Source organism: Hypomesus nipponensis, chromosome 25 (genome assembly GCF_054491055.1).
Source record: "Hypomesus nipponensis isolate SF chromosome 25, ASM5449105v1, whole genome shotgun sequence".
Classification (NCBI taxonomy): Eukaryota; Metazoa; Chordata; class Actinopteri; order Osmeriformes; family Osmeridae; genus Hypomesus; species Hypomesus nipponensis.
Genome location: NC_140385.1, coordinates 1,396,067 through 1,423,748, shown reverse-complemented (window position 1 = coordinate 1,423,748; position 27,682 = coordinate 1,396,067). Strand labels below are relative to the sequence as shown.

At 48.3% G+C, this 27,682-nt stretch overlaps 3 protein-coding genes and 1 long non-coding RNA gene across 6 annotated transcripts; 2 read left to right on the top strand and 2 right to left on the bottom strand.

Annotated features, from left to right (window-relative positions):
* Positions 1-4,115: 4,115 nt before the first annotated feature.
* dok1b (docking protein 1b) lies at positions 4,116-12,596 on the bottom strand. Its single transcript, XM_084691048.1, is given in 6 exon segments — positions 4,116-5,560; positions 5,562-6,464; positions 7,016-7,188; positions 7,601-7,688; positions 8,671-8,964; positions 12,204-12,596. Coding segments are annotated over 6 exon segments (1,683 nt in total). The 5' UTR covers positions 12,261-12,596; the 3' UTR covers positions 4,116-5,392.
* On the top strand, positions 12,196-16,962 carry nagk (N-acetylglucosamine kinase). 2 transcript variants are annotated; one of them, XM_084691070.1, is made up of 10 exons: positions 12,196-12,314; positions 13,914-13,998; positions 14,375-14,473; positions 14,612-14,753; positions 14,839-14,949; positions 15,450-15,562; positions 15,752-15,839; positions 15,951-16,048; positions 16,337-16,415; positions 16,483-16,962. In XM_084691070.1, exons 1-10 carry the CDS (start codon positions 12,247-12,249, stop codon positions 16,680-16,682), a joined length of 1,083 nt encoding a protein of 360 aa, XP_084547196.1. In that variant the 5' UTR covers positions 12,196-12,246; the 3' UTR covers positions 16,683-16,962. The 2 variants fall into 2 exon arrangements, with proteins under 2 accessions (XP_084547196.1, XP_084547197.1); XM_084691071.1 differs by lacking the exon at positions 12,196-12,314 and adding an exon at positions 12,628-13,586.
* LOC146221642 (uncharacterized) lies at positions 14,747-21,841 on the bottom strand. Of its 2 annotated transcripts, none has more exons than XR_014746700.1 (3): positions 21,380-21,841; positions 17,809-17,892; positions 14,747-15,073 (listed from the first exon to the last, which is right to left on the bottom strand). It is a non-coding gene; the product is annotated as an uncharacterized LOC146221642 (long non-coding RNA). The 2 variants fall into 2 exon arrangements; XR_014746701.1 differs by lacking the exon at positions 21,380-21,841 and adding an exon at positions 18,282-18,405.
* LOC146221641 (scavenger receptor cysteine-rich type 1 protein M130-like) lies at positions 19,446-26,633 on the top strand. Its single transcript, XM_084691043.1, has 10 exons — positions 19,446-19,541; positions 20,260-20,292; positions 22,346-22,648; positions 22,930-23,235; positions 23,364-23,663; positions 24,026-24,331; positions 24,460-24,765; positions 24,902-25,231; positions 25,549-25,637; positions 25,707-26,633. The coding sequence occupies exons 1-10, from the start codon at positions 19,499-19,501 to the stop codon at positions 25,827-25,829; spliced, it is 2,139 nt and encodes a 712-aa protein (XP_084547169.1). The 5' UTR covers positions 19,446-19,498; the 3' UTR covers positions 25,830-26,633.
* Positions 26,634-27,682: the final 1,049 nt, after the last annotated feature.

The following is a 27,682-nucleotide window of genomic DNA, read 5'->3' as shown; positions in this document are numbered from 1 at the left end:
GGGCTTGGGGGAAGGGGGGCGGGAGAGCGGGTCAGAGGTCAGGGTTTACGGACGTCATACAGTCAGTCTAGTCACGTCACACACACACACTCACACTTTTACACAAACCAGTGTTGTAATTAGGTTCCCTCCATTCCGCCCCCTCACTCAACCCAGAACACTCTAGAGTGCGTGTTCTGTGTGTGTGTGTGTGTGTGTGTGTGTACATGATGCATTGTAAACACAGATTGCTCTGTGTGTTCTGACTGGTGAGGGGGGCGGCTGACCTCAAGGTAATAACAGAACAGTGACTTCCTGTTAGTCAGATCATTCGTTTGCTACTTCCTGTTTGACCATCTAATAGGCTATGCAGAAGAAGTCAGGTCTGCCTGTCTCTCCTACTGCCTGTCTCTCCCACTTCCTGTCTCTCCTACTGCCTGTCTCTCCTACTGCCTGTCTCTCCTACAGCCTGTCTCTCCTACAGCCTGTCTCTTACAGTCTGTCTCCTACTGATTGTCTCTCCTAATGCCTGTCTCTCCTACTGCCTGTCTCTCCTACAGCCTGTCTCTCCTACAGCCTGTCTCTCTTACAGTCTGTCTCCTACTGCTTGTCTCTCCTAATGCTTGTCTCTCTTACTGCCTGTCTCTCCTACTGCTTGTCTCTCCTACTGCCTGTCTCTCCTACTGCTTGTCTCTCCTACAGCCTGTCTCTCCTACTGCCTTTCTCTCCTACTGCCTGTCTCTCTTACTGCCTGTCTCTCCTACTGCCTGTCTCTCCTACCGCCTGTCTCTACTGTGTCTCACACACACTCAGTTTTAGAGCAGAAACAGGAACCGTGGAGTATATAAAGAGGAAGCACAGCAGGACTGGGTTCCATGAACATACATGTGTGTGTGTGTCTGTGTGTGTGTCTGTGTGTGTGTCTGTGTGTGTGTCTGTGTGTGTGTGTCTGTGTGTGTGTCTGTGTGTGTGTCTGTGTGTGTGTGTCTTCACACACCTGGCCTGATCCCAAGACATTTCCTTATGATAGTATAATCGTATAATATCCCAGAACTTTTTAGGTAGATCAATCAATTGACTATTTCTAATGTGTGACGGGCTCTGGAAAACCCTAGAGCGACTGACACTGTGTGACGCGTCTTGATAGGATAGTTGTATGTCTGTGTGACGCGTCCTGATAGGATAGTTGTATGTCTGTGTGACGCGTCCTGAAAGGATACTTGTATGTCTGTGTGACGCGTCCTGATAGGATAGTTGTATGTCTGTGTGACGCGTCCTGATAGGATACTTGTATGTCTGTGTGACGCGTCCTGATAGGATAGTTGTATGTTTTGCAGGTTAGGAAACGTTATCTCACACGCGTCACGATGCCCGTTCTGCTGTCATTTCTGTCAGAGCGACTACATTTAGTCTGATGGTCGAGATGAGCGCTAAATATAGTGAAAAAGAAACCAAGGTGAGTTTCAGGTGGACGGTGACCGCAGACATGCACCCTTGTGGCTTCAGCTTAGTGTGCTACTACCATAGTACAACACAAACACGTACATATATCTACTGCCTGCCACGCCACGCAAATCCTTGTTCCATTTCCATGCGCAATAAACAAATCGGCTCGTTTTGCATGGATGATCTAAGTTTGTTCCTAACTGTCAAACTTCTTCCGGCCCTTTCTGCGCTTGCCCACGTCCAGGTGTGGTGGTTCAGGTTCTGAGCGCTTGTTTGCTGGAGTTATGGCACTACTAAAACCTTCAAAAAGGGATATCCAAACCTACCCTCTGATGATCAATACCTACCCTCTGATGATAAAAACCTACCCTCTGATTATTAATATGCTTTAACAGCTTCATTCTACCGTTACCGACAAACAGCCAATAATGAATAGTTGTCTACAGTAGAACAGAGATGATAAACGTCCGTCACGAGGCCTTGCCGCGGCACAGCCGGAGTTGGAACCGGGAGGTGAGCCAAACTCACGTCATCGCCTCACAGCTCCTCGTTTTGTGACAGTTTCCTTATTTATGGTTTTGATCTGGGCCTTGTTATCATCGCCTCAGACTGTCTGTCTGTCTGTGTGTGTGTCTGTGTGTGTGAGTCAGTCTCTCCACTGGCATGATGTCCAACATGTGGCAGACAGACACACACACACACACATACTGACACACACAGACACTGACCTCTGCAAAGACCCAGAGTGAATCTGTCTGAACTCAAATAAAGCTTTGGTGGATTGGCTGTCACAAATACACACACACACACACACACTACTGCACTTGCACAAACACACATACACAGTAATGCACATGCACACACAAACACACACAAGCAGGTTGTCTGACACACACACACTCGAATCACATGAAAGTGCATGTGTGTAAAGTACACACACACACACACAGGCCAAGGAATGCAGTCATTTGCTCACACACCCAGATAAAGGATGGAAAAAAGCAAATCATGTTATCAAGGCTACTCACACAAGACACAATCAAGGCAGTATGGTCACCTGATCACACACACACAGGTAAACACAGTTTGCCCTGACTGGATTCCACACACAGGTAAACACAGTTTGCCCTGACTGGATTCCACACACAGGTAAACACAGTTTGCCCTGACTGGATTCCACACACAGGTAAACACAGTTTGCCCTGACTGGATTCCACACACAGGTAAACACAGTTTGCCCTGACTGGATTCCACACACAGGTAAACACAGTTTGCCCTGACTGGATTCCACACACAGGTAAACACAGTTTGCCCTGACTGGATTCCACACACAGGTGAACACAGTTTGCCCTGACTGGATTCCACACACAGGTAAACACAGTTTGCCCTGACTGGATTCCACACACAGACACTCCCCAGCTTAAAAGGAGGGATTGTGGAGGAAGCTGGCAATGAGTTTAAGGTTCACAGAACACAGTGTGTGTGTGTGTGTGTGTGTGTGTGTGGAGTAGTACAATCAAGACTAAGGCCGAATCCCAATACTCCCCCTTCCCCTTAGTTTTGCGTGTTCCCGTGAGAGCTAGTGGTGTCCCAATACTCTTTTTAAGCTAGGGGTAGGGGTAAGACAAAGGGGTACCCTTACAAAAAAGTATACTTATAGTATACTTTAATATACTTATTTTTTGTAAAGGTAAACACCCCTTAAAACCAAGTAAGATCGGGAGCTTACTTGAAACCTAGGGCTATGTGAATACTGCACAACCGGCAACAATATTTGCAACCATTTTCCTAATTGAAACGTTTCTAAAAATCGCTAGTTTGGTACGCTAATATTACAGTGCTGAATTGCACAACAGTCCCGCATTTCTTTGACTAGCATGTCTACAGTTAAGTAAACTCCATTAGCAGCACATTTTCATTTGATATCAGTGCATAACACTACTTGCTTTGGGGATATCGATACGTGCTAGATGACGTACCCGTAACCAAGTGGCGTCCCATTTCTTAGGGATATGTTGCCCTTACCCCTCAGTTTCGAGGGCTACGGGGAAGGGGGAATATTGGGATTCGGCGTAACTTCATTTATCTGTGTACATGTCTGGACTACAGTTAAGGCAGACTTGTATTTTACATTTGTGTGTGGATGTGTGTACACAAAATGTGCTGACTGATATTTGTCTGGGAACGTTCAATGAGGAAGTGTTAAGCTATATCACAGCTTACATGAGGTGTGTGTGTGTGTGTGTGTGTGTGATATTCCACCAGTCTCTCAAAGCTGACCTCGTCTAGCAGTTGTTCCTAATGTGCTGGACAGTTTAATGTGTGTGTGTGCTGACTCAAGTTGAATGGTTGAATGAGAGAAACAAAGTTTCTGTTTCTCCTTTTCTAAGTCTAACTAAACTACAGGTTGAAAGAGTGTGTATATATCTGTGTGCGTGCATGTGTGTGTGTGTACCTCGACTTATCTGAGAGGAGCTGGTTAAGATTCATGGCCAGGCCACCTTCCCTGCACGGTCGCCACGGCAACCCAACAACAGGAGGAGAAGGAACAGAACTGGGCCGACGCCATGGCGATCAGTGGTCACTGTTGGCAACCTGAAAACAACAACGAAACAGACCTCTGACACCAAAAACTGAGGGACTTCAAACTGACTTAGAAAACATTACAGATCACTCGTAGATGATAGTGGTTGCTTTTTTTACCAGCTGAATGTTTATTAACATAATTCTTATAAAATGTACAAACAGCGCAGCTGTTTTAAACGCACACACACAAAAACCAAACACACACACGCGCACACAAAAACCAAACACACACACACACGCCAGTTGATTAGTTTTATGTTAAGTTACAGTACTTCGGTTCATTCTCTGCAGGGAAGGTGACTCAGCAAAATATCCACTTCCTAGTTCAACCATGAAGACAGGAAGTGTAATTAACAGAAAGAAAACAAGAAACAGACTAATGAGAGGAGACACACAAGCTACTCCCCCTTTCTCCTTCACATATCTAGTCCTGCAAGCTCCTCCTCCTTTTTCCTTCACATATCTAGTCCAGCAAGCTCCTCCCCCTATCTAGTCCTGCAAGCTCCTCCCACTTTCTCCTTCATATATCAAGTCCTACAAGCTCCTCCCCCTTTTTCCTTCACATATTTAGTACAGCAAGCTCCTCCCCCTTTCTCCTTCACATATCTAGTCCCGCAAGCTCCTCTCACTTCCTCCTTCACATATCTAGTCCTGCTATGTTTGTTTTCCAGCTCAGGACCAACTTAACATTTTAAATGTTTTCACGGCTGTCAAAACAACACAAGTGCAAAATGGTTGGGTTGATGGTGTTGGACTTCAGTTTAAGGTGAACATAGGCCCAGTCTTAGGCCCAGTCCTAGGCCCAGCCCCAGTCCTTGTTCTAGCCCCAGTTCCAGTCAGGTTCCAGAGCTCCAGGCCTTGTATGGAGGATCATGTGGTCAAGTGCAGGACTAAACCACACTGAGGGTAAGGGCTAGCCACTGTGGCTGACCGAGGCCTTACACACACACACACACACACAAGTTCACAAGCAAGACTCCCACAGATACAAACACACACATGAACCATGTCCTCTAGGTTAGCCACTGAAGCACAGGGTGGTCTGGAGGACTACAAGTCCCAAGATGCAACAGGGGAGGGTCTTCTATTGAGCCCTGAGATATGCCTGGTTGTGTGTTTGTTTGCTGTGGCAACCCACTATATAATCAAAATCACGTATTCAGTTCACTATTAAAAGTTCTGTCCAATAGCTGATTTCAAGAAGTATTATCCAAAAGGAGACTGTCCAATCAAAGTCTTGACCAATAGGTCATGCGACTGCCGAAGTGGCTGATGGGAGGGACAAATGCTGTGGTTTGGGGGGAGGGGGGGGGTGTGTGTGTGTGAAGGGGTGTGTAAGTGTGTGAAGGGGTGTGTATGTGTCAGGCAGACAGAAAGTGCATCAGAGGTCCCCCAGGTTATCGTAGATGACGTCAGACGCCCTGAGGGCAGGGTTAGGGTACCAGGGCCTGGACACTTGACTATACAGCTCCACCTTCCTCCCCCGTCCTCCCCCACTCACCCCCTCGGCCCTGTTCCCTCCCCCCGTACTGTTGTTGTTGTTTACGTTCAGCCCCCCCCCCCCCATGCCTCCCCAGGGGCAGTGGGGCGGGCTCCTTCCGAGGAAGGAGCACCTTGCTGGGCTTGGGTGCCAGAGTGGGCTTGGGCCAGCGAGATCCGGCTGAAGGTCTGGTCTGGGACTCCACTGCCAGGCTATAGGTCCCCTCCTCTTCGCCCTGGCCCCGCCCCCTCCAGGCCGCCACCACGCCGTGGCCTTCCGGTTCGTCGTAGATGTGCTCCGTGGGCGACGCCCCCTCCAGGCTCAGCGCGCCTGCCCGCCGCATGAGGTCCAGGGCCACGCGCTCGTACAGGTCGGAGTAGAGGGGCTCCACCGACCCCCCCGGCGACGACCCCCCCGCCCTGTTGCCGTGGAGACGCCCCCCGGGCGCGGCATCGTCTCCGAGGGGCCGTAGCCGAGGCGTGGGGACGGGGGCGGAGCCGGCGGGGTTAGAGGTCGCGAGGCTGTCCACGGGGTCGGAGTAGAGGCAGTCGGTAGGGGGGAGGGGGGGCGGGAGACGGACGGAATCCACCGGCTCAGAGTACACCCCTGCCCCCTCTCCCGCCGCCCGGGGCAACGGAGTCCCGCCCACTTTCCCTCCCGTGGGGGGTGGCGGCTCAGGTAGGCCCCTCCCCTTGTGGCCCCTCCCCCCGAACACGCCGTCCGCTGAGCCCGGCTTGCTCCCCCCGGAGTCCCCGTCCGCCTCACGACCGTCGCCGCTGCCGCCGGTCCCCGTGGCGACCGCGGTGCGCGGCTGCGCGGGGTCGGAGGTCGCGGGCCGCTCTTCGGCCTGGCTCTTCTGGGAGCGGATGGCCGCCTCCACGATGGAGAAGATTTCGTTCCCCTGCTTGGTCTCAAACGTGAAGTTACCGGGACCGGACTCACAGCGGCGGCCTGCCTCAAATGAAAACATCACCTGGGAAACAGCAACACACAACGACAACACCATCAGCGGCATATCCAGGGACGCAGGACTAAACAACAACAACAGGGAGTCGGATGGTTGAACGGTGAGGGAGTCGGGCTAGTAATCAGAAGGTTGCTGGATCGATTCCCGCCGTGCCAAATGACGTTGTGACAGGAAGTGACTGTCATTGCCATTGTCATGGTGACACATGAAAGACTACAGACCGACTGCATTTATGTCAGCCCGTAACCTAATGTGTGTGTGATGGTGTGTTCTAGACCTTCATCTTTCCCAGAAGGTGTTCAGAGGTTGTGAAGTTCACAGGGTGTCTGGGTGTGGCTGATGTACGTATTCATTCAGGCAATGCATTTATTTAGCTGCACGTTTACTCAAAGTGACCACATCTGTAAGTGTGTGTTTAAAACTGTGTGGCTGATAAGTTGTGTTTGTCTGAACCACTAAGTGCAGGTGTGTGTCTGTGTGCGTGTGTATGTGTGCATGTGTGTCTGTGTGTGTGTCTGTGTGTGCGTGTGTGTGTGCATGTGTGTGTGTGTGTGTACCCGGTCTCGTCCATATCTGCGCAGCAGCTTGTAGGGCCAGACCAGCAGGCTCATCCTGCTCTTGGACTCCCTCAGAACCAGGCTGTCCTTGTCAGCACGCAGGTAGTAGGTCCCCAGCAGGCCACAGCGCTCCGACGCCTCCGTACGCTGAACACTCACCCAGAACTCACTCACTGGGTGGGTGAGGGAGGGAGGGAGGGAGGGAGGGAGGGAGGGAGGGAGGGAGGGAGGGAGGGAGGGAGGGAGGGAGGGAGGGAGGTGATAGTGAAAAGGAGGGAGGTGATAGTGAAAAGGAGAGAGGCTAGAGAGAGGCGAGGTTGCGGTGAGATGTGTCTGTATTAGAATCCTGCACAGCACCACGTTTCCACTGGGTAACTGTGACTGTGACGTGTGGATACGGTTAATAAGTGTTGACCTATTTAGAGGTATTATAGTATTTATGGAGCATGGTGCATGCGACCGTGTGTGTGTGCATACTAGTGTGTGTGTGCGTGCGTGTGTGTGTGTGCGTACTAGTGTGTGTGTGTGTGTGTGTGTGCGTACTAATGTGTGTGTGTGTGTGTGTGTATATATATTTGTGTGTACCTTCTTCTCTGGAGTAGTAGATCATGTTCTCTGCCATCTGCAGGTTCTGCTGGTCGTCTGATATGCTGCTACCTGCCCCACTACCTCCCTGAGGGAGGGAGGGAGGGAGGGAGGGAGGGAGGGAGGGAGGGAGGGAGGGAGGGAGGGAGGGAGGGAGGGAGGGAGGGAGGGAGGGAGGGAGGGAGGGAGGGAGGGAGGGAGGGAGGGAGGGAGGGAGGGAGGGAGGGAGGGAGGAGGGAGAGGGAGGGAGGGAGGGAGGGAGGGATTTTATTTTCCATTTACTCAGGACTCACTCTAACACCTTTCCAATGTTACAAAGTGAACGACTGGAACTAGAGGCAGAGATACAGACTTTGCTCCTCCCCCCTCTACCCATTCTCCCATCTGGAAAGATCTCACACACCTTATCTCCTCCTCCCATCATCCTCCTCCCTCCTCTTTCTCCCCTGCCCCACCCCTCTACACCCCACCCTTCCTCCACCCTCCCCTGCCCCACCCCACCCCTCTCCACCCCACCCCTCTCCACCCCACCCCTCCTCCACCCTCCCCACCCCTCTCCACCCCACCCCTCTTCCACCCTCTCCACCCCACCCCTCCTCCACCCTCCCCACCCCTCTCCACCCCACCCCTCTCCACCCCACCCCTCTCCACCCCACCCCTCCTCCACCCTCCCCACCCCTCTCCACCCCACCCCTCTTCCACCCTCTCCACCCCACCCCTCCTCCACCCTCCCCATCCCTCTCCACCCCACCCCTCTTCCACCCTCTCCACCCCACCCCTCCTCCACCCTCCCCACCCCTCTCCACCCCACCCCTCCTCCACCCTCCCCACCCCTCTCCACCCCACCCCACCCCTCCTCCACCCTCCCCACCCCTCTCCACCCCACCCCTCCTCCACCCTCCCCACCCCTCTCCACCCCACCCCTCTCCACCCCACCCCTCTCCACCCCACCCCTCTTCCACCCTCTCCACCCCACCCCTCCTCCACCCTCCCCACCCCTCTCCACCCCACCCCTCTTCCACCCTCTTCCACCCTCTCCACCCCACCCCTCTCCTCCACCCTCCCCCTACCTGGAAAGCGATATCACACATCTTCTCCACCCACTCCGTGGAGACGCTCTTGTCGGCAGCAAACACGTGAGTCTTGTCATTGGTCTCCACGCAGAACGTGGCCATGCCTTCTTTAGGCCCCGCCTCCAGCGACGGCAGGATGGAGATGCACTCCGACAAGCGGATGATCTTCTTGTCCAGCTTCTTGGTGCTGATTGGTTGGCTCCCCGAGGAGGTGGAGCAGTCGTAGAACTCGAGGCGGGCGATGCCGTTCTGACTGGCTGGATAGAGGACGAACCAGCTCTTCTTCCATTTCTGATTGGAGGGAGAAGAGGCAAAAGAAAGATGATGAGCGAAAGAAGGAAAGATAAATGAATTGTACTACATCTGGTGGTGCTGAAACACCTGCGTGTGTGTGAGAGTTTTACATCAACACTCCTGGGATATGGGGACAATCACACAGGACACTGGAATGAGCTTTTCTCAGGAAGGGGGTTTGTGAAACTCAACAACAACAATAGACACACACGTTTCAGAACCACCAGATGAGACAAAGCAACACTAAGAGGAAGTTCTGGGCACGACCTCACGGTCAACACAGGAAGTGACATCACACCAACACCTGCCAAGACAGTGAACCTGTCGTATTGTGTGTGTCAAATTGGTAGTGTGTCTGTGTGAGAGAGATGGATGTAGAGGGGAAGAGATGGAGGAACAGAGGGAGAGGGGAAGATAATGGAAGAGACAGAGAGAGGGATGTAGAGAGGGAGAGACAGAGATAGAGTGGGAAAGAGAAAGACAGGGATGAGAAAGAGAAAAAGGAGGAAAGAGGGATAGAGTGAGATTGGGAGAGGGCCATAGATGGTAACACATTAGTTGGGTGTGATGGCTTTATGTATAATTCTTACACACAAACACACACTAATACACACACACTCAAACACCACACTAATACACACACGTGCTGAGGGACTAGTTATATATAACTGCCACAGAGGGACAGGAAATGTGTGGGATTATCATTACCCACAGTCCTCTATGCTTCTCATGGCTGGCTGCAGGTGTGTGTGTGTATTCTGAGCACACACACATTAACGGTCACAAGTGGACAGAAACAGCCTGCTCTCCATGCTGTGGCGTCAGGTCTGGAGAGCCTGCAGGAGCACACAGCTCCTTATAAGGTTCACAACAATTATGACACCAACCCTCTGAAAGGAAATGATGTTAATGTATGAAACTGAGAGAGACAGGGGGGAGAGGGAGAGAGAGAGAGAGAAGGGAGGGAGGGAGTGCAACTTCCTCCACAGACAGACTGATAGACAGACAGACTATTTCGGGCCCTCACAGCTCCAAATCTAGACTAGTCATCATCACACTCCAAACTCATACACACTGGAAACACCGTCAGGAGCATATCTAGGCCTGTGTGTTTCACCAATAACAAACGCCACAATCCATCTCAGAAGTATCTTGTAAAGAGCCTCCCTCAGTAGTCTAGTCTGATCTGAAGATAATACTGTCACTCTACCATGCCCCCCCTCCACTCTCCAGTCTAAAATCGCCTGCTAGCTCAGATTACAGTCTTGTGTAGTTTGCTAGCCCAGATTACAGTCTCATGTTGTTTATGATCATTGACCTATGCACTTTTTGTAAAGCTCTCTTGTAAATCGCTTTGGATAAAAGTGTCTGCTAAATGACTAAATGTAAGGTTAATGTAGGCTGCTAGCCCAGATTACAGTTTTGTGTATCTTGCTAGCCCAGATTACAGTCTCATGTAGCCCGTTAGACCAGATAACAGTCTCCTGAAGGCTGCTAGCTCAGATTACAGTCTTGTGTAGGGTGCTAGCTCAGATTACCGCCTTGTGTAGGGTGCTAGCTCAGATTACAGTCTTGTGTAGGGTGCTAGCTCAGATTACAGTCTTGTGTAGGGTGCTAGCTCAGATTACCGCCTTGTGTAGGGTGCTAGCTCAGATTACAGTCTTGTGTAGGGTGCTAGCTCAGATTACAGTCTTGTGTAGGGTGCTAGCTCAGATTACAGTTTTGTGTAGGGTGCTAGCTCAGATTACAGTCTTGTGTAGGGTGCTAGCTCAGATTACAGTCTTGTGTAGGGTGCTAGCTCAGATTACAGTCTTGTGTAGGGTGCTAGCTCAGATTACAGTCTTGTGTAGGGTGCTAGCTCAGATTACAGTCTTGTGTAGGGTGCTAGCTCAGATTACAGTCTTGTGTAGGGTGCTAGCTCAGATTACAGTCTTGTGTAGGGTGCTAGCTCAGATTACAGTCTCATGTTGTTTATGATCATTGACCTATGCACTTTTTGTAAAGCTCTCTTGTAAATCGCTTTGGATAAAAGTGTCTGCTAAATGACTAAATGTAAGGTTAATGTAGGCTGCTAGCCCAGATTACAGTTTTGTGTATCTTGCTAGCCCAGATTACAGTCTCATGTAGCCCGTTAGACCAGATAACAGTCTCATGAAGGCTGCTAGCTCAGATTACTGCCTTGTGTAGGGTGCTAGCTCAGATTACAGTCTTGTGTAGGGTGCTAGCTCAGATTACCGCCTTGTGTAGGGTGCTAGCTCAGCTAGTGCTATTTTAGATTACAGACAGGTACTTCTGACATGTCAGACAGATCTAAGAACCTGAGAAACCTGCGGCAGGCCACATCAGTCATATAACTTTTTTCCGATATTGCATGTGGAAGTGCCAACTAAGAGTGTGTGTGTGTGTGTGTGTGTTTGTGTGTGTGTGCGTGAGAGTGTGTGTGAGAGAGTGTGTGTGAGAGTGTGTGTGTGAGAGTGTGACACTCCATTACAATTGGTTTGTCATTGGCTCCTAAGTGTGGGTGTGTGGGTGTCATACACCATGTGACCAGGGTGACAGGGTGGAAGTAAAGAACGTAGTCACAAAGACGCTCTAACAAAGACTAGACACACACACGACCCTGGGCCTTGCTGAAGCCAGGCTGTTTGAGCTTTCATGGCCTTGCAAGACAGACTGATACTTTGAACATTCACACACACCACAGAGTTTGAACAGTTAGAAAAACAATAAAACGCAAACGACTATGCAGAAACTCCAGTAAACCGAGTCTACATAAAACAGATCTGTCGCGAGACTATCAACCGTCAAATCAAAACAGAGAAACCATTGCAATCACACTGTTGTGAGATTTCCTTTATACAATTCCCTTTCTAACTTCCTCTACTGATCTGGGGTCACAGTGTGAAGACTGGCCGGGACATCAAAACAAGGTTCGCCTGTGTGTAACAGCCGGTTAACAAACTAGCTGAATGTTGCAGGATGTTTGTTGGTGTGTGCCTACACAATGACTTCGCTGTAATTGTGTCAATGTGTGCGCTATTCCCAGCGACGCAAAACGGATAGCGGTACCCGTGCGCGATAGACGGGCATTCTAAACCGTTAACGTTTTCATCTGGAATTTCAAGGACAGTAATTTCTCTTTCTCTCTCTCTCTTTTTCTCCTGAAATCAATGCAACAGCTTCCATTTGATATAATTAACACCAACGATTGTGTTTGTTTTGTTTTCTGCTCCTACCTTGCCAAACTTCTGGTGCTGAACATACAGCTGTCCTTCCTTAATGTGGGCGTCCATCCGTCCTGCTTCGCCACCCCTCCACGGCGAGATTCAACTGCAACTTGACAGCGAGTACTTTACCGTTCTCCTCTCCCCGCCAAACTTCCCTCTACTCTCACTTCCGCTTGTCGGCTGTTAATAATAGCGTTCGCATACATTAATACCAGCTACAACTTTTTAGGACCTTCCCTAAACATTTTGAAAGAGTTTACAGGTGGTCTAGAAAAGATTGTTGTGTAACGTCCTGTGAAGATGTCGGTTGATTGTCGGTCGTCGCTTGTTGCTGCTCCCTCGTCCTCGCCCCGCGCGTCCTGTCCTCGCGCAGTCTGGCGTGCGTGCTGAGCGCGCTGCTCTCTTCCTCTCCTCCTCCCACCTCCCCAGTTTGCACGCAGTCTTCGATAGGGACAGAAGCAGAAAAGCCGTTTGACACACCAACACACACTCATTCATGCTGTCACAGAATAACCCTCTCACTCATACGCAAACACAAACACTCGGTCTCTCGCTGACAAACACACAAATACAATGAAACATTAACTTGTTGATCAAGTTCATCACTGTTCCACGTATTAGTTTGTGATTCAAAAATGCAATCTAAATAATTATGATAATGTTAAAAAGAGTGGGTGATTTGTGACATTATCACCCCCTACAAATTGTGGTGAACTGTGTCCGAGGGAGAGAGCGAGCTCACTACTGTTTTGTGTCAGGGGGTGTTCATCAGTTCATTGCATTGACCTGGGTACGGTTAATCGATTCCAATTTCCCTGAATTCGATTTGGCACCCAGATCTCAAACTGACTCTCAATTCCGTTTTTCATAAGGCAAACTATTAAATCCCAGTTAAACGAGGTTAAAGTCGAGCCCTATACGCAAAACCCAACAAGATATTTTACTGGTTGTACAATGTCGCCGCCTGTTTGTTTACTTGAGACGGTACAACACTGACTGTTTACATAGGGTGGGTCCGTCAGACGGAATCGAACAGGGCGTGATTATCACATGATACGGTTTCTATAAAACGTTTTTATAGCAACTTTATGATAAGACTATATAATCTCCTTGTAAAAGTATACATTTTAAATTATGCTCAGGTGACAATCTAAATTCCAAAGTCTGCCTAGTGAAGGGTGGATTAGCGACAGACATCGTTTTGAATCACAATAAAACCTGAATGGCAGGTGCAGTTTTCGTCTGTTGCTCGAAAACCTCACCTGTGCAAACACCGCCCAGTCGGAATGTCCTGGTTTATAAAACACGTGCTCTATACCTGAAGTGACGTGTCATATGACCAAAACAGGAAGTGAAATTGGCCATGGCTGCTGTGTTCGGTGGTGTTGAAGGGTGAGTCCGGCTTCGAAATGTAATAGTTTAACTGATTAGTATAAAGTGCGTGTGAAGTTATATTCGTCAATAGGAAACTGTTTTCACTAGTATCAGCCTACTGCTAACATACTTACGGTATACAGACCTTAGTTATGGGTCGTGAATGATGATGATGATGAAACTCGAACCGACAGCAGAATGGAGAACGATACTCTCTCTTCCTACCTCCCCTTCTCTCTCACACACATTCTCTCTCTGTCTTTCACACACACATACACATTGACTGTATAAATTGTTTCTCTCCTACACACACTCTCTCTCTGTGTGTGTGTGGCCCCTCTCCAGCGGGGGGACCCGCTCCAAGGCCGTGCTGGTGTCCGCAGAGGGGAAGCTTCTGGCAGAGACACAGGGCCCCTCCACCAACCACTGGGTACGTGAGCCCTGAGCAGCCAAACCCTGACCCAGGTCAGCTAAACCCTGACCCAAGTCAGCTAAATCCCTGGATGTCCCTGGTGTTTAGAGCAAAATATGCTTTCCAAAAGCTTCCCCAGATCTCCTCAGAGAAGGAACTTTGCTGTGTTCTAAAGTAGTGGTGGACAACCCTGGTTGTTACCCGGCTTCCACAGAGCTTGATAACGACCCATTCATTTGAATCAGGTGTGCTGGAGCAGGGAAACATCTAAAACATGCAGGACAGCGGGTCCTTGAGGACCAGGGTTGTCCACCCCTGTTTTAAAGGGTTCTACAGGTGAGTCAGGTTCTCCTCATGACAGGGTTATTGTGTGTGTGTGTGTGTCCTGTTTCAGCTGGTAGGTGTGGACAGGAGTATTGAGGCCATAAATGACATGGTTCAGAGGGCAAAGAAAGAGGCGGAGCTTGATCCGGACACGCCACTGCATTCATTGGTCAGTTGTTCTGTCAGTCAAACCTCAAGTCACTCAAAAATATATTTGGAGTATTGTTCACCGTGATGCAAGATAAGTCTAATGTTCTTGGTGTGTGTGTGTGTGACGTGTGTGTGTGACGTGTGTGTGTGTCTCCAGGGTATGTCACTAAGCGGAGGAGAGCAGAAGGACGCCATCGAGAAGCTGATTGGTCAAATGACGGCGCGGTTCCCCAAACTCAGCTCCTCGTATTACATCACCACTGACGCCGTTGGTGCCATGGCGACCGCCAGCGACAGCGGTTAGAATCCGTTGAACTTTACAGCCGTCGTTGTGGGTGTTGTTGTTGTTGATGTTGTTTGCTCCCTCTCTCTGTCCCCCACTAGGGGGCGTGGTGCTCATCTCAGGGACAGGCTCCAACTGCAAGCTGGTCCAGGCGGACGGAGCCCAGCTGGGCTGTGGAGGCTGGGGTCACATGATGGGGGACGAGGGCTCAGGTAAACACCTGCTGTGGAGGCTGGGGTCACATGATGGGGGACGAGGGCTCAGGTAAACACCTGCTGTGGAGGCTGGGGTCACATGATGGGGGACGAGGGCTCAGGTAAACACCTGCTGTGGAGGCTGGGGTCACATGATGGGGGACGAGGGCTCAGGTAAACAAGTCAAGTAAATTTTATTGATCCCACTAGGGGAAATTTGCTTGTAAACACCTCCTGACTCACCTGTACAACCTGTACCTGCTGTCTTTAACTGTCTCTCTCTCCCCCTCTCCCCCCCCCTCCCTCTCTCCCCCCCTCCCTCTCTCCCCCCTCTTTCTCTCCCCCCTCCCTCTCTCCCCCCTCCCTCTCTCCCCCCTCTTTCTGTCCCCCCTCCCTCTCCCCCTCTTTCTTTCCCCCTCTTCTCTCCCTCTCTCCCCCTCCCCCCCTCTCTCCCTCTCTCCCCCCTCTTTCTCTCTCTCTCTTTCTCTCCCCCCTCCCTCTCTCCCCCTCTCTCTCAGCTTTCTGGATCTCCCACCGGGCGGTGAAGGCAGTCTTTGATGCCAAAGACAACCTGGCCACGCCCCCTCACGATGTCACTCACGTGCGGGAGGCCATGGAGGAATACTTCCAGGTCAGAGGGCAACAGGAAGTGCAACCACCTGAATGCTTCTTCTGTGGTTATGTAGGCTGAGCAGACTAGACATATTGTAGTCATCCCTCCCTCCCCCCTCCTGTCTCCCTCTCCCTCCTCCCCTCCCCTCTCCCTCCCCCTTCCCCTCTCCCTCCCCCCTCCCCCCTCCCCTCTCCCCTCCTCCTCCAGGTGTCAGACCTCATGGGCATGCTTCCTCACCTCTATAGAAACTTCCAGAAATCTCACTTTGCCGGACTGTGCAAGAAGTTATCTGAAAGTGAGTGACATCACTTCCTTTTTGGATTCTGTCTGTTTTGTCTTTTGCCACATTCCTCTACATCAAAAGTCCTGAGCTGACAGTGTGTGCGTGTGCGTGCGTGTGTTCCAGAGGCTGAGGCAGGAGATGATATGTGTCAGTACGTGTTTAGAGAGGCAGGTAGAGTTCTGGCCCAGCATGTCATAGCTGTCCTTCCTGGAGTACAGGAGGTAAGACACACACACACATCAACATCAACACGCACACACAGACATACCCTACACACTGTCCCTAACTCTCTCCCCCTCCCTCATCTCTCTTTCTCTCTCCCCCTCATCTCTCTCTCTCTCCCTCATCTCTCCCCCCTCCCTCATCTCTCCTCCCTCCCTCATTTCTCTCCCTCCCTCATCTCTCCTGTCTCCCTCATCTCTCCTGTCTCCCACATCTCTCCCTCCCTCATCTCTCCCCCCTCCCCCATCTCTCCTCCCTCCCTCATCTCTCTCCCTCCTCTCTCTCAGGATGTGTTCAGAGGGGATCAGGGTCTTCCCATCCTCTGTGTTGGATCAGTCTGGAACAGCTGGGAGCTCCTCAAGCCAGGTGTGTGTGCAGTGTGTGTGCAGTGTGTGTGCGTGTGTGTCTCTAACACTAGACTTCTTCCTGTTAGGCTTCACAGAGGTTCTGGCTGGGGCAGCCGCCACTCCCAAGTTCAAGGGTCGTTTCCACGGCTACAGCCTCCTGACCCTGTCACAGTCATCTGCGCTAGGCGGAGCCAGTCTGGGGGCACAGAACGCGGGCGCCACGGTAACCCTCGACTATGCCGCCAACACCAACGTCTTCTATCGACATTCATTCTCAAGCCAATGAGGATTCACCTCAGCCTTGAACCCACCAATCAGGACCCAGGAAAATGACTGGATTCATCCAATGAGAAGTTAAGATGGTTGCACTACCACAAGCAGCCACAAGAGGGTGCTGACTCTCTAACCAGCTCCTTAATCTGCAAATGACTGGATAGCAATCTTTTTCATTAGACTAGTATGAAATTATGATTTTAATAAAATATTTTCTATTATAAATGTTTCCAATAAAAGAACTGACTCACTGTATGAATGAGATTCATCAGTGTCTCGTCAATAGAACAATGCCGGAGTGTGATTCTGTTAGTCTTAGTGGACGATCAACATAAATCTTTTTAAGATTCCAGATTTCCAGCCTTTCCAAACTTTTTGTTCACACACAGTGAGAGGAGAGAGAACAGAGAAGCCTGAAACAGTCAGGGAGTCAGGTGGCTAAGCGGTTAAGTATCAGGCTAATACTCTGAAGGTTGCCAGTTCGATTCCTAACTGTGCCAAATGACGTTGTCCTTGGGCAAGGCATTTCACCCTACTTGCCTCGGGGGGAATGTCCCTGTACTTACTGTAGGTCGCTCTGGATAAGAGTGTCTGATAAATGACTAAATGTAAAACAGCAGAGTAGAGTATGACAGTCTTCATCAATGATCCAAAACTTTTTATGTAACTTACAAAAATAATAATAATCCTGCAGAAATATTTGTTTCTAAACTTTTTTTTTTTTTTGATCAGTAATACGTAAGCCTGGCTTTAAAATGTAATAAGTGGAAACTGCAAAGTATTAGTGTAAAAAAAGTAAAAACCATCTGAAACCATCTTCCCACTCCCGTCAGGGGGTCAGACTATCAAAGCTTATTTTCTCAAGATGATAACAAAGTAACAAAATATTCTCACCAAAAAAGGAGAGTGTATATCAGCATACTGACCCAGACTCCATAATCTAATCACTGACCCAGACTCCATCATTTACTGCATCCAGTGGCGGTTCTAGCACAAGTGGCCGCCTCTCTCGGCGGAAAATGCCGCCCCCCATTTCGTGGCGCCCCGGGCGGGTGCCCGGTCGGCCCGTGCCTAAAACCGCCCCTGATTGCATCATACTCCTGTTTCTCGTTATACATTTTCATTGTTCTCTCACTTACATCAATGTGTCAAGTGTCTGCAGCGGTCTGGGTTTGAATCCAGATTTCTCTCTGCCTCTTCTCTCTCCCCTCCTCCAGATTTGGCTGCAAAACAAATTAAATGGGGGGGTATTTTTTCTCACAGGGGGGCATGCATTTACAAAGCATTAAGAGAGTCAAAATAAGAGCAGACCTGCATATTCTGCAGGAAAGTGTAGCCATCTTGATATTTAAGTTATAGCAAATGCAGTAACTTAAATAAGTATTTCTTATTTATACTGTAACAAATTATTTTGTTGAGGGGACACAACATACCATTGGTGCCCCCCCTTGGAACCCACCCTGCCCCCCTCTCTCCCCCTTCTCTCTCTCCCCCCTCTCTGCCCCTCTCCCCCTCTCCTCTCTTATAAACTATGAAAAGTGTCCTACTACTACCTACTTCTACGCTCCTTACTGAGGCATTCTCACACAAAAACCCTCTACTCCATCTATACCTTTTGAAAAGTGCACTTCTCCCACCCACATTGTGGTGGGTAGCGACGCGATTTTAGATTAGATTTTCTCAACTTTATGCAAATGAGGAGCGATTTTCGCTACCGATGGCCGATCGGATTGCTTTCTTGTTTCTCGTAACGTAGCAACCGTTAGTCGTGGTAAACATTTCTAGTTTTCAGTTTCAAGATGGAGAACAAACTGATCGTCTGTGTGGCTGCAGACACAGCCCTGTTCGATAACAAACTGAAATGAGGCATGGTACAGGGTCGCCGATGTGGTTGGTGCTCCTGGTGGGTTTAGGGTTAAATTCAGTCTCATAACAAAACGTTGTCAGTAAGCTTAGCTAGCCTAGCTAGCCAGCCCCGTCAGCGGTACACGACGGGTTGAGTGCCCAGTGGAATACTGTTAGCTACATTTAACCTTATAAATAAATAAAATATTATTTGTATTGTGAGTAGTGGATAAGATCATGCTACACGTACATTTATGTGTGTAAAAGTTGTGTTTCATCGATATTGTGAGTGTGCGTTGCACACTATTAGTGGCGTTCACATCGCGTACTGTAACATTTAATCTTTCACTCTGAATAAAACACAGCAACAAAAGAGCCAGATCTAGAGTGTGCAGCAGAGATAACATCATGCTACATCTAGCCAGCATATCAGACTTTTGTGTAAAAGTGTGTCAAAGTTATATTTTAATCGATATTGCGAGTATGTAAACCCAAGTCTGCACCCTTTGCCATGACGTTATGCGAACTACAACAGTGACTTTAGAGAACTACAACTCTGCATTCATCTGTCTGACACGCCCCCGAGCGGGGTGCACTGTAGGAAGCGATTTGCGTCGCTGTAGTGGACAAGCACCGCAAGACCACTCTCCTTGCCCTTGTATGTGTGTATGTGTGTGTGTGACAAGACAACTCCCCTTGCCCTTGTGTGTGTGTGTGTGTGTGTGTGTGTGTGTGTGTGTGTGTGTGTGTGTGACAAGACAACCCCCCTTGCCCTGACTCTGACACCCTAACATGAGCTGGAAGATGGTTCCAGAGATATTAAGTATGAAAGCAGATAAGCTGAACGAGGTGTGGAAATGCATCACAGGAAACTGAAGAGACATAACTGATAGGAGTGAAGCAGCAGTTTGTGTCCTCGGCCCTCAGTCCACTCCCCAGTCAGAAGTCTTCTACAGCCCAGTGGAGACCCAGTCTGAGAGAGAGATGCTCCCTGTCCTGATGCTGGTGGTCATGTTCTGGAGTACAGGTAGGGCTCTGTTGTATCTGTACACGTTTGTATTAGTAATGTATGAAAACTGCGCGATACCGGTAAATACTTGTGTTACTGCATATATGACTGTTATACATTGTAGTGGGGGAGGGAGGGGGGAGGGTAAGAGCAGAGAGGGGGGAGAGAAGAATGAGGGGATAGGGAGGGAGGAAAGAGAGGGAGGGAGGGAGGGTGAGGAGGACGGAAGGAGAAGGTTTCAGAATAAAAGGTTCAAATCCCCCCTGTACTTCATCATGCTGTGGAAAAGTGTCTGCTAACTGAAAAGGTTATGATGAGAGAGGGGCTGAGAAAGGACAGGGCGAGAGAGAGAGACAGAGAGAGAGACAGAGAGAGATACAGAGAGACACAGAGAGATGGAGAGAGAGGAAGACCAGGAGAGAGAGATACAGAGAGAGATACAGATATACAGAGAGAGAGAGAGAGATACAGAGAGACACAGAGAGATGGAGAGAGAGGAAGACCAGGAGAGAGAGATACAGAGAGAGATACAGATATACAGAGAGAGAGAGAGAGATACAGAGAGAGAGGGGGAAAGGTGAGAGGAAGAGAGTGAGGGGTGAGAGGGGGAGGAGAGAGGGGGAGGGGTGAGAGGGGGAGGGGAAGAGACAGATGAGTGTATGAATGACAGGTGAGTGGATGAATAACAGATGAATGAATAAATGAAGGTCATGTTGAAGATATTTTCTCTCCTCAGCTCTCCAGGCTGCAGTCACTGATGAACCTCCAGGTTGGTAGAACATGAGCCTTCTACCATGACAACTAACTAGGCACTACTGGTTGTTGAGTCATAAAAGTACGTTAAGTTGTGTTTGTTGTGTCAGTCTAGGGCAGGAGTCCCCAAACTTTTTTTGTGCGAGGGCCAGATCACTTTTTCCTTCTTTAATTTAGTCTGTAAAAGGAAATGTCATGGGCTGGAGTGACTACCAGTATTATTGTGGGGATGTTATTATGATTTTAAATATATGTATTATGCTAGATTAGTTTATCAGTTTGCTAGAGGCAAGCTAGCTGCTGTTGCTATCCACACCACTGATTGTTTGAAAGCGCAGGAAATTAGAACGTTTCTTTTGTAAGGGATATAGACCCGAAAGGGCGAACAGCACAAAGCGGAGGGGTTTTGTTTCGCCCTGAAGGGGCTTATTTCCCCGATAATGACCGGAGTTCTATAAATCATCCCGCTTATTACACGGCTACTTGCCAACAAAAATAACTTAACACAGTGTGTCTTTTTACAATGTATTTGTTACCATTCGTATTGTTGATCAGCAGAGAAATAGTTCGCCAAAGACGTTGAACTTCATAGACTTTGAACGTTCTTTAGGCTTCAAATCAGCTGACGTCGCTAAGCAACAGAGTACGCTGGGGTTGAAAAGTTACCGGACTACTTGCGGTGTGCCATGAAAGACGTGAATCCGAGGCAAAAAGGCCACTTCCCTTTACAGCGGTCAAATATGCATAGCTACGGTCAAATATGAGAAAATTGTTCACCGCAGAACGTTGGGAAGCTCCATTCAAGTGAATGGAGCATTCTACAGTATTAAGAACAGCCGTGTAATGACATAATAAAGTTTAGCCATAGCTGTGGCATTAAAGACAGTACTGTAGCCTACTACACTGCCTGTGTAGCGAGCCGAGTCTGTGACTCTGTGGCTATAACGTCAAAACAAGACGCAGTCTCACTCAAATTCCAAGTTTTACACAAATAACAAACTATGCTGACCCGCTGGCTGTCTTCGCAATCGCCATATCTTTAAAACACTGCTGTCCATTTAGATGTAGTATTGACCCTGGTACGACATTAAGAAAATACTCACCACACGCAGATCGTCAGTTGACTGAGTGTCAACACTGTTTGACAACATTGCTTCCGAGGCTGACAGGCTCTCACGTAGCAAACAAATCAACGTTTTTACAGCAACATATAATAAAATCTCACCACCTGGCTGTTTTCACAATAGTCATATCGTCATAACATTTCCCTCTTTCTGTTTTTTCGTTTAAAATTGAACTATAAAATTAGCTACAAAAAATACTACTATGAGGCTTTGTAGCATGGCTGCCGCCTAAAAGACTAGGCAGTCTCACGGGCGACCTGCACTCTCTCAAATTTCAAAGACTGTCACGACCTAAATCAAAAATCCGAGATTGCAGTTCCACTCAAAATCGCTTTCTCTATAAAGCCAAATGATTTAGATTTTTTGTGGGTGGTATTTTTCACTCCTAATCCAAGCTCCAATTTCCGAGCTAGACAGTCTCTATCAAGTTGTATCCATGCGTCGTTGCTAACGTGTGTTGACGTGGTGACGTAGCTAGCACAGGTTACCCTTAGTCGACAAAAGGCACTTTGTCCCCACAAAAACGTTGTAACCTCCTAAACTGTGCAACCGAACGTAAATCCAAATACAAGCAACGCAATCGCTACCAAGACGAAACTTTTGACACCACCATAGTCTATGTAGTCCAAATATTGACTGAGCCTTAGGGGCGCGAAAATAAACAATAATAAATAATAATAATGAGATTACAATGGTTTGTGCTAGCCGTAGGCAAGCACACCCCAATAAAATGTATGACTTACTTATGCCTATTAATCAATGTAAAGTTGTTTTGTTTGTTCTTTATAAAAATAAAAGTCTCTGGCATTGTTCAGAGGGCCGTAGTTTGGGGACCCCTGGTCTAGGGAAACACAACTGTGTTTCTGGTGTGAAAAGGTTAGAGGTTGTTTTCTGGACAGGACTGTACAGAGAGTCAGAGGACCTGACTGTCTCCTGTCTTTCCAGGTCCTGATGTGAGGTTGGTGGAAGGAGGTAGTCGTTGTGCTGGTAGAGTGGAGATCAAACACAAGGAAGAGTGGAGACAGCTGGACAGTGGGTCAACCTGGAGCATTAAGCATGCAACTGTTGTGTGCAGACAGCTGGACTGTGGATCTGCTGTTTCAACAAGACGTTATGATGGTGATGAAGTTCGTCCTGCATGGGAGTTTGACTCTGACTGTGCTGGGACTGAGTCTACTCTGGGGGAGTGTGGAGGGAGTGTGTGGAGAAGGTCGCAGACTTCACATGTCTGGGAGCTGGTGTGCTCAGGTAATACAAACATCATGTTATGTTCACACATGACTTATTGTGAACCTTTCAACTGAGCTGTCAGCAGCCTACATTACCATTGATTACTTAAATGAATGATCAATGTCTGTATAAGAGGCTTCTTGGCTTGATACGTTTAAGGATGGCCATCTGTTAGAAGATTCACCTCATGTTAAATAGTATAGAACTGGATACATGTACCGTTTATGGTTCTTTATGCCAACATGTTTATTGGTGCTTTTTAATATTCATGTCCATACTGACCTTCTCTCTTCCTCCAGAGTCTGTGAGGCTTGTGGAGGGAGCTGGTCTGTGCTCTGGCAGAGTGGAGGTGAGGTCTGATCAGTCGTGGGTCTCAGTGTGTGAAGCTGACTTTGACAAGCTGGATGCAGAGGTGGTCTGTCGGGAGCTTGGCTGTGGGGCTCCTTCAGCCCTCCAGGGGGCGCTCTATGGAGAAGGGAAAGGTCCACTCTGGGATAAAGAGTTCCAGTGTGGAGGCGAGGAGTCCCGTCTCCTGGCCTGTGACACCTCAGACTCAGCTAGAAACACCTGCTCACCTGGCAGTGCTGTTGGACTCACCTGCTTAGGTACTGTAAGAACAAGTTTGTCTCTCAACATCAGTTTCTCACTCACAGAGAGATTATGGGAAAGATGAGAGCAGTGTTTTGTTAAGATGCAGAGAGTCAGAGGACCTGACTGTCTCCTGTCTCTCCAGGTTCTGGTGTGAGGTTGGTGGATGGAGGTAGTCTCTGTGCTGGTAGAGTGGAGATCAAACACCAGGAAGAGTGGAGACAGCTGATTACTGAGCCTCACTGGAGCATGAAGCATGCAGCTGTAGTGTGCAGACAGCTGGACTGTGGATCCGCTGTTTCAAAAAGCGCTTACGATGGTGATGAAGATCATCCTGTATGGGAGTTTGACTCTGACTGTGCTGGGACTGAGTCTGATCTGAGGGAGTGTGGATACGTGAAGGCAGGATTCAACACTTCCCTTATTGTAGAAGTGATCTGCTCAGGTAACACACACAATGTTGTCACATTCACCTGGGGATCTTGGTCGTCAAACCAAGTCACCATTTCTGTCAGTACATTCCAAGAAACTAGACCTTCATAGAATGTTTCTAAGTTTTTCAACAGACTACTGCCCCCTACAGGTGTAATCAGGACCAAACAATAATCCAGTCAAACTGTCAGAACATTCCCATAGATTACAGTCTATAACTATTATTGCTATGTTGGGTTTTCCTTGTTTTAATAAATTCAAGGATGATGTATTTTCAAAACATTAATCTTGCATACAAAAGAATATGAATAAGCACATACCTTTATTGGTGTTTTTCTGTCTTTATGTCCTTACTGACCATCTCTCTTCCTCCAGAGTCTGTGAGGCTTGTGGAGGGAGCTGGTATGTGCTCTGGCAGAGTGGAGGTGAGGTCTGATCAGTCGTGGGTCTCAGTGTGTGAAGCTGACTTTGACAGGCTGGATGCAGAGGTGGTCTGTCGGGAGCTTGGCTGTGGGGCTCCTTCAGCCCTCCAGGGAGCGCTCTATGGAGAAGGGAAAGGTCCACTCTGGGATAAAGAGTTCCAGTGTGGAGGCAAGGAGTCCCGTCTCCTGGACTGTGACACCTCAGACTCAGCTAGAAACACTTGCTCACCTGTTAGTGCTGTTGGACTCACCTGCTCAGGTACTGTATGAACAAGTTTGTCTCTTAACATCAGTTTCTCACTCACAGAGAGATTATGGGACAGATGAGAGCAGCGTTTTATTAGGATGCAGAGAGTCAGAGGACCTGACTGTCTCCTGTCTCTCCAGGTTCTGATGTGAGGTTGGTGGATGGAGGTAGTCGCTGTGCTGGTAGATTGGAGACCAAACACCAGGAAGTGTGGAGACAGCTGTACAGTAGGTATTTCTGGAGCATGAAGCATGCAGTTGTAGTGTGCAGACAGCTGGAATGTGGATCTGCTGTTTCAACAAGAGATTATGATGCTGATAAATACAGTCCAGTATGGTTGTTTGCACCTGACTTGACCTGTGCTGGGACTGAGTCTGCTCTGTGGGAGTGTGGAACAATAAACGAAGGGTTTCGCTCTTCCACAGTCCGGGAGGTAATCTGCTCAGGTAATACACACATCATGCTGTTACACTCACCTGCAGACATGCTGTCGTGTCTGTTTGCATGCTTAAGTCATCATCACAGCTTAATAAGACAAGTACTTTCACTGCTTTTCCGAAAATGTTTTCCCTTTGTTTGCAGATCTCCTGTTGCAGCCTGGTATCTCCCTGTCTTCCTCCATGCTGGGGGTCTCCCAGGACCAGCAGCAGGGGCTGCAGGTGTTCAGGGACCACAGCTTCACCATCACCTGCTCCATCCAGCCCCATTACCCAGGAGGCTCCTTCCAACTCACCTTCACTGGCTCCAACACAACCCTGAGACACACCCTCACAGCTGTCAATCACTCTGCCAACTTCCTGTTTCCTGCTGCAGACCACGCCCACCAGGGGAACTACAGCTGTGTTTATGAAGTCTACGTTTTCTCTCATATCTTCACCTCTGAGAGTCAGCTCCTCTCTCTCACTGTTGTAGGTAAGTGAGAATAGATTTTCAGAACCACAACCTGCAACGTTTTAGTCTGTTATAAAGGCTGCTCTCACTTTTTAGGATAATAGTTGTGGTTGGTCTTGAGTGGATCTAACTGTCAGTCAAGTGAGTCCTGTGGTGATCTGGGAGTAACCCCAGGATGTGTCAGTAGCAGTCACCTAGGTTACTGCTCATCTCCACACTCTAAAAACAAGTAGCTGCACTTTAGACTGGAGATGGAGGGTACAGGATGTGTCTTTACCTTGGTAGTTGATCTGATATGATGATTATGTATCTCCTGATTTGCTGTGTTTCTGTTCCAGCCAATCCTCTGCCAGCTTTCATCATCAGAGTGGTGCTGGTGTCGGTGACTCTGTTGACGTCCAGCACTGCCCTCTATCTGTACTTTAAGGTACTGTAGTTTGTTCACGGGACATTTGTCCTTTCTCCCCCTTTCCCTGACTCTGTTGTGTCTCTCCAGACCCCCAGGAAGCCTGCAGAGAGGGGGAGCATGGAGCTGGTCTCCCTGCATTCCAGTGCTGAAGCTGGGCCAGGAGAGGAGAGAGCAGCCCAGAGGATGGAGCAGGAGGAGAGTGCTGTCTAGACGCTGATCTGAGGTCAGTCATGGAGTCCCTGCCAATGGTGACTGACAGCACTGAGGGAAGCTAGTCTGATCCTGGATCTGCTAGCGACACCATTTACAAAAAAAGATTTGAATTCCTTTGATTTTACAAAAAAAAATTGAATAATGCTTTTATTACAACTTTTGCTTTACTTATTAACACATTTTAATGTGATAACAGTTCATTTTGCTATGAATGTTTTAATTGAAAAATTGTAAAAAAAAGGGTTATTTTTCCCCCGCTGCTTTTTTGGATCGCAATTGTCATGGCAACAGCAGTTGAGCGTTTAACCTTGCTGATGTTTTTCTTCTCAAGTGTTTTTTGATGTCGTTTTTAATAGGAATAAGATTTTCGGTTCAGAATAAGATTACGAGGGGTGGTGTGTTAAGAGGGCAAATAGTTATGAGGAAGCTGGTCTGATCGTGGATCTGCTAGCGACACCATTTACAAAAACGATTCAAATTCCTTTATTTTTACAATTATTTTATGAATAAAGCTTGTTTTGTTTTTAAAAACTTTTGCTTTACTTATCAACACATTTTAATGTGATAACAGGTCATTCTGTGATTATCGTTTTTATTGTAAAGATTGCCATGCAATTGTCATGGCAACAGCAGTTAAGTGTTTAATACTTCATTTTTTGTACCTTGCTGATATTTTATTTTGAAGTGTTTTTTTAATGTAGTTTGTAATAGGAATACGATTTTCAGTTTTTGGTTCAGAGTAAGATTATGAAGGGTGGTGTGTTAATACGGCAAATAATTATGAGGATTTGTTCTCCTGGCCTCCAGAACATTTTAATAAATCAAGTTAAAATGAAGAACTAGTCACATGTTTTCATTTCACATGTCATTTACTCACCAGCAGTGGTTGCCTTGGAGACTCCTGACAAGAAAACACATCGTCATAGGAATAGAGAACTGACCAGCACCACAGGAAACATCCAAGCTATCTATCTAACATGCATCTAAAGCAAGTTTGAACTTTATTTGTCCTCTGCAACAAGGACAAGTGAAGCTACAAGCTTGCTAGTGTATTAGACAAGGACAAGTGAAGCTACAAGCTTGCTAGTGTATTAGACGACTCGTGTTTAGAGAAACCGTGCATGTTGTTCAGAGGACAGCCTGTGGTCGTTTGTTCTGTTGCTGTGCTGTGAAGATGTTGTAGTCCAGCATTTTTCCTTTTTCGTGCTAGCGTCTGTGAGATTTACAAACTTTTTTTTGAAATTCATATCATCCAGTTTATCTCAGGATTGCCAACTCTCACGCATTGGCCGTGAGACACATGGCCGTGAGACACATGGCCGTGAGACACATGGCGGTGGAGGGGTGGGGGGGTGGGGGGGTGCGAACACACGTGAAATGTTGTCTCGTGGGGGGGGGGGGGGGATTGCTTTGTATGCAGCAACAATTTGGTTGGCCCCACCAAATCTCACTCTAAGGTTTTTGGAAAAGTTGGCAGGCCTGTGATCTGCTTTCATACTTATGATCTCTGAAACCATCTTCCAGCTCATGCTAAGGTGTCAAAGTCTTAAAATTGAAACGTAAAAATGTTCATAAAGTTTGGACTATACACAGCAGTATCCTGTTTCAGCCTATTCTGCTCACCCCTGTTATTGGGAACTTGTTAGCCTGTTAGCTGGTAGCTGTGTGTCCCCTGGTATTGGGAACTTTTTAGCCTGTTAGCTGGTAGCTGTGTGTCTCCTGGTATTGGGAACTTGTTAGCCTGTTAGCTGGTAGCTGTGTGTCTCCTGGTATTGGGAACTTGTTAGCCTGTTAGCTGGTAGCTGTGTGTCTCCTGGTATTGGGAACTTGTTAGCCTGTTAGCTGGTAGC